General features: G+C 35.1%; 1 protein-coding gene across 8 annotated transcripts in view; it reads left to right on the forward strand.

Annotated features, from left to right (window-relative positions):
* Positions 1 to 13,918, forward strand: part of DMXL1 (Dmx like 1) — a 128,732-nt gene that overhangs the window by 62,602 nt on the left and 52,212 nt on the right. For all 8 annotated transcript variants that reach the window (XM_038551873.1, XM_038551868.1, XM_038551869.1 and 5 more), the window contains 8 exons: positions 68 to 175; positions 2,431 to 2,600; positions 3,145 to 3,242; positions 4,283 to 4,448; positions 5,633 to 5,894; positions 7,659 to 8,752; positions 9,304 to 9,495; positions 11,827 to 11,903. In XM_038551873.1, the coding sequence (XP_038407801.1) occupies positions 68 to 175; positions 2,431 to 2,600; positions 3,145 to 3,242; positions 4,283 to 4,448; positions 5,633 to 5,894; positions 7,659 to 8,752; positions 9,304 to 9,495; positions 11,827 to 11,903 (2,167 nt within the window). The remainder of the gene's footprint in view (positions 1 to 67; positions 176 to 2,430; positions 2,601 to 3,144; positions 3,243 to 4,282; positions 4,449 to 5,632; positions 5,895 to 7,658; positions 8,753 to 9,303; positions 9,496 to 11,826; positions 11,904 to 13,918) is intronic.

A 13,918-nucleotide genomic window follows, 5' to 3' on the forward strand; every position in this document is an offset into this window, starting at 1 on the left:
TTTACTAATGAAATGATTTCCTTACAAATACAAATAAGTAAATATTTTATGTTGTTGGTTTTTGTAGGTGGAGAAACTCTTGATGAATGTGGGTTAAAATTTCTTTTGGCTGTTCGACTTCATACTTTCCTTACAACCTCCCTTCCAGCTTATCGAGCTCAGCTTCTCCACCAAGGTGATTTTAGTAGTAATCTACTAAAGGGAATGGGAGTGAAAGTAGAGAGGCTTGAGGACATTTGTTTTTGCCCAGATATGATAACGATGACAAATTTGACACAGACTAAGTTTTCTTCACTTACTTGTAAAACTATTTATTTCTACTTAATTTTCTTTGCTTAAAATACTGGAACATTTTTGGTAGATAGAATTAATGAAGAAATGGATATTGGTCAGTTGGATATTCTGTGTTACATTTTCAAATGCATCATACATTAAAGGCCAATAAATACTGTTTTATTCTCTAACTTCTTTATTTATTTTTTATTTTTTTAAAATTTATTTACTTATTTATGATAGTCATCAGAGAGAGAGAGAGAGAGAGGCAGAGACACAGGCAGAGGGAGAAGCAGGCTCCATGCACCGGGAGCCCGATGTGGGACTCGATCCGTGTCTCCAGGATCGCGCCCTGGGCCAAAGGCAGGCGCTAAACCGCTGCGCCACCCAGGGATCTCCTTCTCTAACTTCTTTAGATTTTCGTTCTCCTGTTTGACAATTATTGAAGTTGTGTTTAACCAAAATTTGAGTAACATTTTTATTACAGAAATAATATATATTCAATTTTTAGTTGTCTTATGTTCAGAGTATAGAACATCGAAAGTGCAAATTACCCCCAAACAACTGTTAACATTAATGTGTATTTCATATTCTAGTTTAGTACCCTTTCAGAAACTCTTATGTAGTTAGTCAGGACTCAGAGGAACAGAAATACTGTACTGAAGTTTAATGGTATTTCTTGGCTATGTGCCCAGGAAGTTCAGAGGTAGAACTGCGATCCAGCGTTATTGGATCTGTAGTTTTAAACATTGTTATTGGGGGGATTCCATAGGTTAGCCTCTGCTCATTGATATCTGCCTCTTGCTCTTGCTTTTCCTTTCTTTCTGTTTCTACTTCCTCCTTCCCCTCACTTTGTATTTAGCTTTGGAAAAGTAAAGCTTAAAATTTCAAGTTAAGGTGTTTATATATGAAACATTATTGACCTCAGTTGAGAGATAATAGGAATCTAAAAATAGTTTAGAATAGCAGTCTGTTCATTGCATAGGGGTTTTCCTTTTTTTAAATTTTTGTTTCTTTTGGGGCATCTGGGTGGCCCAGTGGTTGAACGTCTGCCTTCGGCTCAGGTTGTGATCCCAGGGTCCTGGGATTGATTCCTGCACCAGGCTCCCCTGAGGGAGCCTGCTTCTCCCTCTACCTTTGTCTCTGACTGTATCTCTGCCTCTCTCTGTGTGTCTCTCATGAATAAATAAGTAAATAATTTTTGGGGGGTTTCTTTCTTTCAAAAGACTTGGGTAGTGGGCATTTCAGATTCCTTGGCATTTGATACTAGGTTTAAATTTTGAGTCGATATATGTCAAAGCCACATTTTATAGTTAATACTTGACCTAGAAGTAGTACTGTGAAGAGACAAAATAGAAGCTCAACAAGAAATACCACGTGTATGGGCTAGTAGGTTGAGAGAATTGCTGTTCTCTTTAAATGTTGCTGTTTAAATAATTTGAAAAGTATCTGACATAATAGTTATTATGTGCCAGGTATAATACTATTCTAAATGCTTTAGCTATAGTATTGTAATCCTCCCAACAATGTAATAAGGTAGTACCATGATTATTCACGTTTTATGAATGAGGAAATTGAGGAATCAAGAGACTAAATAAACTTGTCCACTGTCTTGTACTTAGGATTGGGGCTGGACTTCTTGTATACATTCTGATTCTAGAGTCTACATCTTAAGTTCTGTTTAGCACACTGTTCTGTGTCTGCTTGATGCTCTTTGAATTCCATGGAGTTAAATCCACAAAAACAAATGTTAGCCAAAGGACAGTGAGAATCAGCTACGAAGAACAATCATTTCAGCATAGAATAATACTTTATGTGTTTCTCATGTTCTAAAGAAAGATTGTAGGTAGTAGCTACAGAACAAAAAAAATCTCAACAGCATTTGCCATATAGCATTTTTTCTTATCTTTTAGAAAATATATTTTAATTCTGGAAAATACATGCTTTTTGTGGAAAATAATAAAGTGACAAAGTTGTTAGAAGAAGCAAGAAAATAAAAACCCATATTCCCTTCAACTTTAATTACTTACTTGTAACTCTGTGAGTCTCATAAAAAGTTTAGACATTTTTCTGGCAATCATGGAACACACATTTCTGATAATCATTATATAAACATATTTATATTTCTTATAAACATTATTTTTTACTTTTCCTCAGGCCTGTCTACTAGTCATTTTGCTTGGGCATTTCACTCAGTAGCAGAAGAAGAGCTGCTGAACATGTTGCCAGCCATGCAGAAAGAGGATCCTACTTGGTCTGAACTGAGAGCCATGGGTGTGGGGTGGTGGGTCCGAAATACCCGTACCTTACGCAAGTGCATAGAAAAGGTAAGCTGTGTTTTATTTTGGTATTAAAAAATAACTAGTATATTTTGGGTGTTTTTTTTTTCTCTCTTTTAAAGATTGAAGCTATAAAATGCTTTTAAATAGCCATTATATTTCAAAATACCGCAGTAATACGGTTTTTAATGTTTATATTCCAATTCTTAAATTACTAGTTGATACATGTATTTAGTAGTATATGTCTGATTTTTACAAAATAATGTGTATACATCTTTGGAAAAATAAAATAGTACTGAAGAGTTTGTAATGAAAAGTGTCGTCCTATATTCCCACTTACCTGTGTCTTTGGAGGCCCCCAAGAATTACTTTTGAAATTATAAAAAAACAAATGTATTTGTGTATATGTGTATAATATTTGTGTGTGTGTGTGTGTGTGTGTGTGTGTGTATACATCCATGCATTAGGGGACATATTTTCTAAATATATTGAACAGTTAAATAATGTGTGCCAGTCTTGAATGTGAGAGAAATTATTTTGTTCATTTAAAAATTGTTTCTGTGGAATTTTGACCATTATTTTCTAATTATAGGTAGCCAAAGCAGCGTTTTATAGAAAGAATGATCCTTTAGATGCTGCCATTTTTTACCTTGCAATGAGAAAGAAAGCTGTGATTTGGGGATTATATAGGTAGGTGAAAAGACTGCGCTTCAAAATGGAAAACTTTAAATGAAAAGACAATGTATGAAATAAAAGTAAAGATTTGTTTTTCTTATTAAGTGTGATTCATGTAGATTCTTAGTTATTTTTTCATTAAAATAGAGATTCATAAGAAAGAAGCACAGGTGTTTTCCAGAGCAAAAAGAATCTTGATGAGGTCAGTTTAGTTTGGTTTTCAGGTTTATCAGTCCAGAAGAAACTGTTGTTGTTGTTGTTTATTTTAGAAACTTCCCATGATGCCTCTATAGAACAAAGAACTAAATCAAAACCTTGCATCTGGGGTGGGGAAGAAGATGAATTGGTGGAATCTTGAACAGGGATCCACCCTCTCCCCTACTAGGAGTTTTTGGATTGGGTCATCCCTCCAAAGTACCCTCCTGCTGCGGTCCCTGACCTAACCCCATTCTTGAGCTAGGGTCACTAGGAATTTCTCTCTTTCACAAGTTTTCAGCAAGACTTGATAAACATGATCACCAAGAATAGTTTACCATTTGTTTTGCATTCAGTCCCAGTTTTCTTAGGAGAATCCGTATGTATGGCAACCTTTGGGGGAAAATCATGGGCACTGGTCGGTTTCCTAAGAGACTAGAGATTTTAAGATTTTTTTTGAATCAAGATAGATTCCTTAGGTTTCAGTTACCAGTCCTCCTCAGATGGCAGCAGGGATGAGGGTGATTGATGAAGTTTAAATGATGAAGTATGTATTTTATATATATAAGTTAATATAAAGTATATATTTTCTATGGATTTAAGCATAATTTCTCAAAGTACTGCTAAAGCAGTCTTCTTTATAGTTTGAAAGAAGTTTTTTCTCAATAATCTCTGAGATTTATGTGAAGAAGCAGATGTTTACTGTGCTCTTTTTGCTCAGAAAAGAAGCAGTTGTATAGTAATTTATACACTGGCAAGTGTTTCTTTTGAGTCCTAACTTTTAAATGGCTAACTTTGGTTAAAATTGGTTCTGACTATAGAAACATTGTTTCAGATTTTTCATTTTTTTTTCTTTATAGATCCCAAAAAGACCCCAGGATGACACAGTTTTTTGGACACAATTTTGAGGATGAGAGATGGCGTAAAGCAGCTTTAAAGAATGCTTTTTCTTTGTTAGGCAAACAAAGATTTGAACATTCTGCAGCATTTTTTCTTTTAGCTGGTTGCCTTAGAGATGCAATTGAGGTAATCATGAAACTTTTTTTAAAAAGCATTGTCATCCTTTTAAGTTCTTTCTATAGGCTTAATTTTTATTTTTTAATTTCAATTTAAGAATAGTGGAAATTATGTAAGCCTAAATAAATACTTAGCAATATTTAACAGTGACTTTTAAAATCTTGTCATTTAGCTCGAATGATATTTACAAGGAATGAAGATTAACCGTGTTGTATTGGTTGGTAGAGATAGTTGATCTAACTTTTAAGAATATTATTTATGAGCAGGTCAAAAAAAAGTTTGTCCTGTCATTTTAAACTTACATGAATCTATATTTGGCTCTGTCTTAGGTGATGAACCTTAGCATATTTTTTACTGATTATTTTTCAGTAAGCCTTAAAAAAATTAAAGCATTTAAGGTATAATGTATCTCAAATTACCCTTTTAAAAAAATTAGAGAGAGCATGAGTGGAGGGAGGGACAGAGGGACAAGGAGAAGCAGACTCCTCGCCGAGCAGAGAGCCTGATGCAGAGCTCAGTCCCAGGATCCTGGGATCATGGCTGAACTGAAGGCAGACACTTCAGTAACTGAGCCACACAGCCTACCTCTGAAATTGCCCTTTTGTTCAGGGTTTCGAACAAGTGATCAAAGGAGCTTTTTAATTAGGAAATCATACAGTCTGCTGAGGTAGATGGAGAAGAAAGATCAACAGACAAAATGTCAGGATGCTTGAGTAGCTTGGTCGGTTAGGTGTCCCACTCTTGATTTCAGCTTAGGTCATGATCTCAGTGTTGTAAGGTGGAAAACCGAGTTGGGTTCCACACTGTGGAGCCTACTTAGGATTTTCTTCCCCTCTTCCTCTCCCCCTCTCCCCACTGTCTCTCTCTCTCTCTCTAGAGCGAGAAAGAAAAGGAAGGAAGGAAAGAAAGATGGAAGGAAGGAGGGAAGGGTCACTTGAGTTGAATCTCTTGAGAATTATTTAATAGTTATATACTAATTCTTTTTGCAAGTAAGTAGTACTAGCAAGCAGATTTGCAGTTATTAAATGTCAAGTAGATTTGCTAAAGTAAGCAGTATATGTTTTTTTGTTATTTATTAACTTAGATCAGATATTAACAGTGCTTTTTACTCATTCTAATTAGTAGTCAGTTGAGTTTATCTTAAAATGAAAGATACTCCTGCTTATTTATGACCAGTAGTTCTTTTTTTGAAGGTATGTCTTGAGAAACTGAATGACATTCAGTTGGCTCTTGTAATAGCAAGACTTTATGAGTCTGAATTTGATACATCTGCAACATATAAATCTATTTTACGTAAAAAAGTTTTGGGAATTGATTCTCCTGTCAGTGAACTCAATTCACTGAATGTAAATATGCATTATGATCCTTTTCTTCGGAGTATGGCGTATTGGATTTTGGAAGATTATAGCGGTGCTCTGGAAACATTAATAAAGCAACCTGTCAGAGAGGATGATGGTAAGCTGCATTTCTAAGATGTTAGAATAAATAATTAAATTAGTATTTGTTGGGTACAGAACACACTTGTTGGATGCAAGTTGGAAACATGGACTAAGACTTTAAGGTTTAGGTGGGAACACAGAGTTAAGTATGTGGGGTTTTTTTGTTTTTGCTTTTAGGTGGAAGGAATTCCTTTTTTCAGAAAAATCTTTTGAAAACCAAGTACTTTGGATTTTCTGTTTTTATAAAATCCATTGAACATAAATATTATAAACATTTGAGTTTAAATTTTGGAGAAAATAATGATGTAAAGGTAGTTTTCTTAGGTGGAAGCTTGTGTATTGTTTAAGTAGTTTTATAATTTTTATACTAAAAATATTCAGTGTAAAGAAAGTTGATTTAAGGATTTGATCAATTTTTTATGAGATGAGTGTGGTGGATAATACTTTATAATTTATATTTTTGAGATCTACTCCTGCCTTTTTGTTTTAGAAATCCCATTTGCTAAAGCATTTCTGGAGGTTAGTATAAAATGGAAGTCTTTCTATAAATTATATAAAAATGATGATATATGCTTTTCAAATATTTTTCCATAGTACAATTGAATTGTTTCTGATAGCTGGTATCATAGATGCCATATCATTTGGAGTACTAACTGGAAAAGATTTTAGTTCATAGCTTTTTACATAGCATCATTTAATTGGAAAGTGTGTCATGTGTCTTACTGTGAAAGACTTGTGAGAAAGCCACGTTTGGTTTTTCTGGTGTCCAGACCACCTGAGCTGAAGATTGCCAAACTGGCCTCTGTAATGCAGGGGGAAAGAAAAGACCTTCCTTATCACTTTTTTTATACCTACACATATTCATGTCAAAAATGTATTTTGATTTGGGATTAATATAAGATCACATACTTTTAGAGCCAATTAAATCTGTATTCTAAAAGAAAATTTCAAAAGGCAGTAGTGGCTTGGGCCAGGATGATAGGAGTGGACACAGAGAAAAGTGGTTGGATTTGGAATATAATTTTCAGGTAGTCTAGATAGGATTGGATATAGAAGGTGATGGAACTAAGAGTCAAGGATAATTCCTCGAAGTTTTTAGCTGGAGATAAATGATAGGGGCAAGACCAGGAGCAGGTATGAGGGAGTGTTTTAGGTAGAGAAGACTTCTCTGATAACATGGCATCTGAGCAGAGACCTGTCAGGAGGTAGGTCAGTGTAGCTAATTGGGTCAAGAGTAGTTTAGGCCAAAGGCTCACTAAATAAAAAGGCTTTGAGGCAAGAGTGTGTGCATGGAAATGGAAATGTAATGTAGGCCTGTGGATATAGCAGTCTAGATTTACAGGGTAAACTTGGGCCTGAAATAGATGTGTAAAGTATCAGTGCCTTGATGCTGTTTGAAGCCATGGGACTGTATGAGTTCTACATGGAGTATAAATGGAAAAGAGGTCAAGCCCTGAACTCTAGTAGAGATGACGAAGATTGAACAAAGCAAACTCGGAAGGAATGTTGAGGGAAGTAGGAGAATAAGAACTATGAGTGTAAAATTGGATATTCTGTTGTTACTTGAAGAAGTGTGAAATCAGTATAACCTTTGTTTTCCTTTTGTGTTAAAACACTTCCATTACAAATGTGTTCTTGTCTATTCTGCGCTATGTATTAGTGTGGTCTTTTAGTAAGATGTTGTCAAAAGACTAGGTAGATAAAGATGCCATAGTTGAGGAAAAGGACTGCAATACAACTCTTAAACTTTTCTTAGCTCATAGAGTGAATTTTCTTTCAGATCAAGTCATGATGTCAGCCTGTAATCCTGCAGTTTTTAATTTCTACAATTACCTAAGAACACATCCTCTTTTGCTAAGACGTCATTTTGGATCATCTGATGTACTATCCACACACATGGGTTTAACAGGAAAAAGTGGACTGGCAGGAACAATTAATTTAAGTGAAAGAAGATTATTTTTTACTACTGCCAGTGCTCATTTGAAAGCTGGCTGCCCTATGTTGGCTTTGGAAGTATTATCGAAGATGCCAAAAGTCATCAAGAAAACAAAACCTTTTTGCAGAACATCTAGTTTTCTGGATACTAGTAAAGACTATTCTCCTTCTTCTCCATTAAAATTGGATGCAAAGGAAGATAAGTCTTCTACTATTGATTGGTCACAATCACTAATGAATGGTTTTGGCTCTTCTTCGGAAGGTTCCTCAGAGAAGCAGTCAAATTCCACTCTTTCTTTTGACTGGAGCCAACCAAGTGTTGTATTTCAGGATGACTCTTTAGAATTAAAATGGGACAGTGATAATGATGAAGAAAATGAGGATCTCCCACTTTCAATGAAAGAACTAAAACCTTTACAGAGAAAAACAGAGAAAAAAATAGATGAAATGAGTTCTAATTACACAGACTCTCTCAGCACACTAGATGAAAATGACATTTTAAGTCCATCAGAAGATATAATTGCAGTTCAATTAAAATTCAGAGCATGTTTAAAGATTCTCACAGTAGAACTTCGTACATTATCTACTGGTTATGAAATAGATGGTGGAAAATTGCGTTACCAACTCTACCACTGGCTTGAAAAAGAGGTGATAGCTCTTCAGAGGACATGTGACTATTGTTCAGATGGTGAAGACTTACAGGCTGTATTTGGTGAAAATGGAGATGAATTTGGATTAAATGGAGATGCTGAAGATTTGCTTCAGCAAACAAAAATGAAACAACTGAGAGAAAATTTTCAGGAAAAAAGACAGTGGCTTTTGAAATATCAATCACTCTTGAGGATGTTCCTGAGTTACTGCATACTTCATGGGTCCCATGGTGGCGGTCTTGCCTCTGTAAGAATGGAATTGATTTTGCTTTTACAAGAATCTCAGCAGGTATGTTGCTTAGACAATGGCCAGTTGAAATAGTATACATAGGAGAAATGGGTTTCGGTAGTGTTCTTTTTGTCTTTAAATATAAAAATTAAAATTATAAAATTTAAAAATTTTAACATTTAAAATTAGGTAGAGAAGACTTCTCTGATAACGTGGCCTTAAAGTTGTTGGCTTTCTTCATTATGGTTGCTTTATGGAATACTCTTTTTGTGTGGTGCTTTATATTAGGAGTTTGTAGAATTGTGTGTACATAATGGTTTCAGGATCATTTGATATCAGGCCCTGTGATATGGTGAATTCATACTCTGCATTCTTGTGTGAGTACGTGTGAGGTGATGAACTTCTCTTTAGGATAAGAGGGTATTGTCCCTCACTTTTCAATATATTTAGTGGAATGTTGACCTCCTCAGGTCCTGTCTAACTCTTAGAGTTTCTGTTACACTTTTAATTTATCATTGTTTTGAAGTTTTTCCCCCAGGCCCCTGAATTAGTTAAGCAATGGATTATAACTATAAATAGTCAGTTAACCCTTTATCCCCTTTGTCTTTAAGGAAACATCAGAACCAATATTTCCCAGCCCTTTGTCAGAGCAAACCTCGGTACCCCTCCTCTTTGCTTGTACAGCCAGTGCCAAGACAGTAGTTGCCAACCCATTACTGCACCTCAGTAACCTAACACATGATATTCTACATGCCATTATAAACTTTGATTCACCGCCCCATCCTGACATCCAGAGCAGTAAAGTAAGTACACTTGGTTCATTCTTTAAAACTTACCTATTTATTATGATAAAACTGAAAGAAAAATGTAAAGAAGCACTTTTTAGAAAGTTTTAAACATTAGACTACACATGGGGATTGTTACATTACCATCTTTATATTTTTTAACCAAAGAAAATTTGTGGTTGAGGGCCAGGCTTACCTCACTTTGTTCTTATCCCATTAGGGTACTTGAGGTTTTAATCACAATGCTAGTTATTTAGTCTTATTTAGGCACTTTATTAAGATAAGAGTAATAAGTGTTTGTACAGATACATGTGCAATTCTTTTAGCATTACCCTTAGGCAAAAAGCTGGTTGCTTTTTAGAAATAGAGATGGAGTATTTTGATATAATAATAATTAGTACTTTCCTGTATTACTCTGTAGTATAAATGTCCACATGGTATGTTATACAATAAGGAATTTAATTTTCTTTAGCTTGTGCTCATTTTAGCCAGATTGTATCTCATATTTAATTTTAGTAATAAGCATTCACTTGGCATATCAGTTAGCTTCTGCTGCTTATTAACTCCTAAACATTAGTATCTTATAATGGCCATCCCTTATTTTGCTCATGATTCAGTGGATTGGCTTCTTATTTCTTTAATTCCGGCCAGCTGGACTGACCTCTGGATATTTTCATTTGTCTTTAATCAGCTGGTAGGCTGGCTGGATTCTGATTTGCATGGTTGTGTTTACATTTTTGGTGGTTGGCAGACCATTTCCAGGAGAATCTGGGGTCATAATGTGTCTTACCGTTGACTACCAAGCAAACCAAGGTTCTCTAGAAAAACAGAACCAATAGGATGTGTGTATGTGGGTGTACAGAGCTTTGTTACAAGCAATTAGCTCCGAGAATTATGGAGGCTGAGAAGTCCCAAGATCAGCAGTCCTCAACCTGGAAACTTAGGACCTATTGTGTAGTCCCAGTCTGGGTCCAGGGGCCTGAGAACTAGGAGAGCCCATGGAGTGTAACTTCTAGTCTGAAAGCCAGCAGGCTTGAGCCCCAAAGCCTGTGTTTCTGTTCTAGTCCAAAGGCAGGAAGACACTAATGCTTTAGCTCAGTGTAGCCAGGCAGGAGTTCTCTTTTTTCAGCTTTATGTTCTATTTTGGTCTTCCCCTGGTTGGATGAGGCCCACCCACATTAAGGAGGGCAGTCTTCTTTATTCAGTCTACCACTTCTACCAATGTTAATTGCATCCCACATCAGCCTTACAGGTACACTCAGAATGTTTGGCCAAATGCTGGGTGCCCCATGGTCCAGTTAAGTAGATACATAAAATTAACCATCACCCCTAGGTTATTTCCCTTTGTGGTTGCAAGGATTTAAAGAACAGCCAGAGTAGAATTTGTAAGGCCTTTTAAGTTCAGAAGTTCCATATCATTTTGTCCTCTTGGTCAAAGCAAGTCACAAGGGCAGCCCAGATTTAGTAAGTGGAGAAATAGACTCCACTTTTTGATTGGAGAAGCTGGAAGAAATTCTGATCATTTTTGCAGTTTTCTATATGTGGTCTTACTGTCTTCTTTTTATAATGATATTCTTTATTTATTTTATTTTATTTATTTTTATATTCTTGATTTTAATTCATACCCCACATCTTATTGATAATTGAAGGGGAAATAGCAATTCGATTTTAATCTATGAGTCCCATTTTTATTTACATAGAAGACTGTCATACTTCATGACTAGATCAAAACCTAGTCTTTTAATAGTCTAATCTAGTTTGCTTTCTGACTTGGGTTGTGCTTCTCAAACCTGCTTCTCTTCTTGCTTGTCATTTCATATTTAGAGCTTTCTCTTTCTCAGTACAAAAGTTTCCCTGCAGTTGTTGTCTTTCATACTTTCTCTTTTCTCTAAATAATTTCACTCTCCTTAGATTGCTTGTTTTCTTTAGTAGCTAGAATATATGGTAGCATATTCTTTAATGGCTTGTCCATAGGTAAACTATAATTTATCAGACTGAGCTTTTACATATTTTGGTTGAGGAAGAAGGTTGAATCTTGGAAGGTTTTCTTTTAATACATGGCTTTCTTTTAATACACTACTGAATAGCTAACATCTGTTCCCATTTGTTCTTGAAATAGAAATTAGGTAGCAGGTGTGTGTTTTATGATTTCTGCCAACAGCCTTAGCGTTTTTAATTTGTCTATGTAGTGCAATCTCTATAGGCATAAATGAGTGTTAAGAAAAAAAAATAGTTTATAAGGACAAAATAGGTTTTTCATCTTTTTTTTACAATGCTGATTAAAGTAGGTTTTAAAACAAGTTTGATTTTTTTAAGTTATACTTAAAGTAATTTTGTTGTTTTTTTCAGGTATACGTAATGCATACTTTAGCAGCCTCACTTTCTGCTTGTATTTATCAGTGCCTTTGTGGTAGTCATAACTACAGGTAAATATCTTTTTGTGAAATTTAGGAATGTTTGTGGTAACTGATGAGGTTTCAAAATTTGTGTGCTCTTGCTTTAGAAAAACTATCACAGTCTAAATAATGCAGAAAGCATTTGAAGTGATGAATATTGTTTTTTCATCTTTGAATTTTAACTTATGCCTTAATGGCAAATGAATGTTAAGTAGACCCTTGTCAGTATAACTAATTTAGCCAACTTTTATTGATCACTGCCTAATGCCAGGCATTGTGATATGCACTAAGATCTCCTTTCTTAAAGTCCATCTAGAAACAAATGTGAGTTGATAAGATATATGTATAACATGACATTGCACTTAAGTGGTAAGTACTATAGCGTAGTTATATTGTAGTTATATATAACTATATTTATAATTATATACTAAAATATGTACTATATTATATAATTATATATATTGTAGTGAAAGTCTCTGGTAGCACAATGGAAGGAGTAACTGACATGGAATTGAGAATAATTTGACAAAAGAGTGATATTTATGATTTTTCTCTTTAGAGCCTAAGATTTCACTATAATCTACCTAAACTTTTAAAATATACTGTTTGACACTTTGGTATTTTTCTTTAGTTCTTTGAAATTCTCTTTGTTTTTAAAAAAGTTTTATTTAAATTCCAATTAGTGGTTCACCTGGGTGGCTCAGCGGTTTAGCGCCTGCCTTTGGCCCAGGGTGTGATCCCAGAGTCCTGGGATTGAGTCCCACATTGGGCTCCCTGCATGGAGCCTGCTTCTCTCTCTGTCTCTGCCTCTCTCTTTCTGTGTCTCTCATGAATAAATAAATAGTATCATAAAAATAAAAAAATAAATTCCAGTTAGATAACACAGTGTAATATTAGTTTCAGGTGTACAGGGTAGTGATTGCACCTGTTGCTCATCCTCTTTAATCCCCATCTCTGTTTCCCCAGTCCGACCCCTCTCTTCCCTCCAGTGGCCATCAGTATATTCTCTATAAGAGTCTGTTTCTTGGTTTGCCTCTTCTTTTTCCCCTATGATCCTTTGTTTCTTGACTTTATTTCTTTAAATATTTTGTCTTCTCTCTTGTATTTCTTACTAGACAGGTATTGGAACTTACAGGTTTCTCTTTTTCTCTTTTAGCTTTCATTTCATTGTTTTTCTTTATTTTTGCTTCATTTCAAGAGAAACCCTTGTTCATTTTTCAGACACTAACTCGTTCTTCAGTCTTCATGTCCTTTATTTAGCCTGAGTTTGTTTTAGAAATAGTTTTTTATTTTTAAGATCTCTGGTTGATTTTAATGACCACTTTTATTTTTGTAACTTATTGTCTGTATTTCTGAATTGTTTTAACCTGAGTATAAAGCACCTTCTGTCATGTTCTAATAATAAGTCTGCTTTCTCGGGTGCAGGTCATTCACTGAGTTTGTTATTTCTTAGCTGATGTTAGCCTCTGTTGGTGTTGATTTCTGATTGTTTTATGTGTTTGCATTCTCTCATGGGAGTCTCAGTGTACTCCTCTGCTTCTGCATTCCACAGGTGGCTTCAGTTTGATTTTTTCATCCTCCAGGAGTTCACTTTCTTGTTTTTGAGTGTGGCCTTTTTTTTTTCCCTCAACATATGTTTATCTTTTTCATCATTTCCATAGGCTGATTGTAGTAGACGGGGTTTTTTTGTTGGCGGACTGCCATCTCAAAACTGGAAAGTAAGGCAAGAAAAACTATTTACAAATGCGTCAAAATGTTATGACTGTTAGAAGATTTGCCAGCCAGAACAGATCTAAACCAATAAATGTGCTATATTTAAATATTACATTCATTTACCTCACATTTGATATAGAAATTTCTGATAGGATTTTTTAAAAACTTCTATCAGATATTTTTCCTTTTTTTTTTTTTAAAGATGTTATTTATTTATTCATGAGAGACATACACAGAGAGGGAGAGGCAGAGATACAGGCAGAGGGAGAAGCAGGCTCCATGCAGGGAGCCCAATGTGGGACTCAATCCCGGGTCTCCAGGATCACGCCCTG

Source organism: Canis lupus, chromosome 11 (genome assembly GCF_011100685.1).
Source record: "Canis lupus familiaris isolate Mischka breed German Shepherd chromosome 11, alternate assembly UU_Cfam_GSD_1.0, whole genome shotgun sequence".
NCBI lineage: Eukaryota > Metazoa > Chordata > Mammalia > Carnivora > Canidae > Canis > Canis lupus.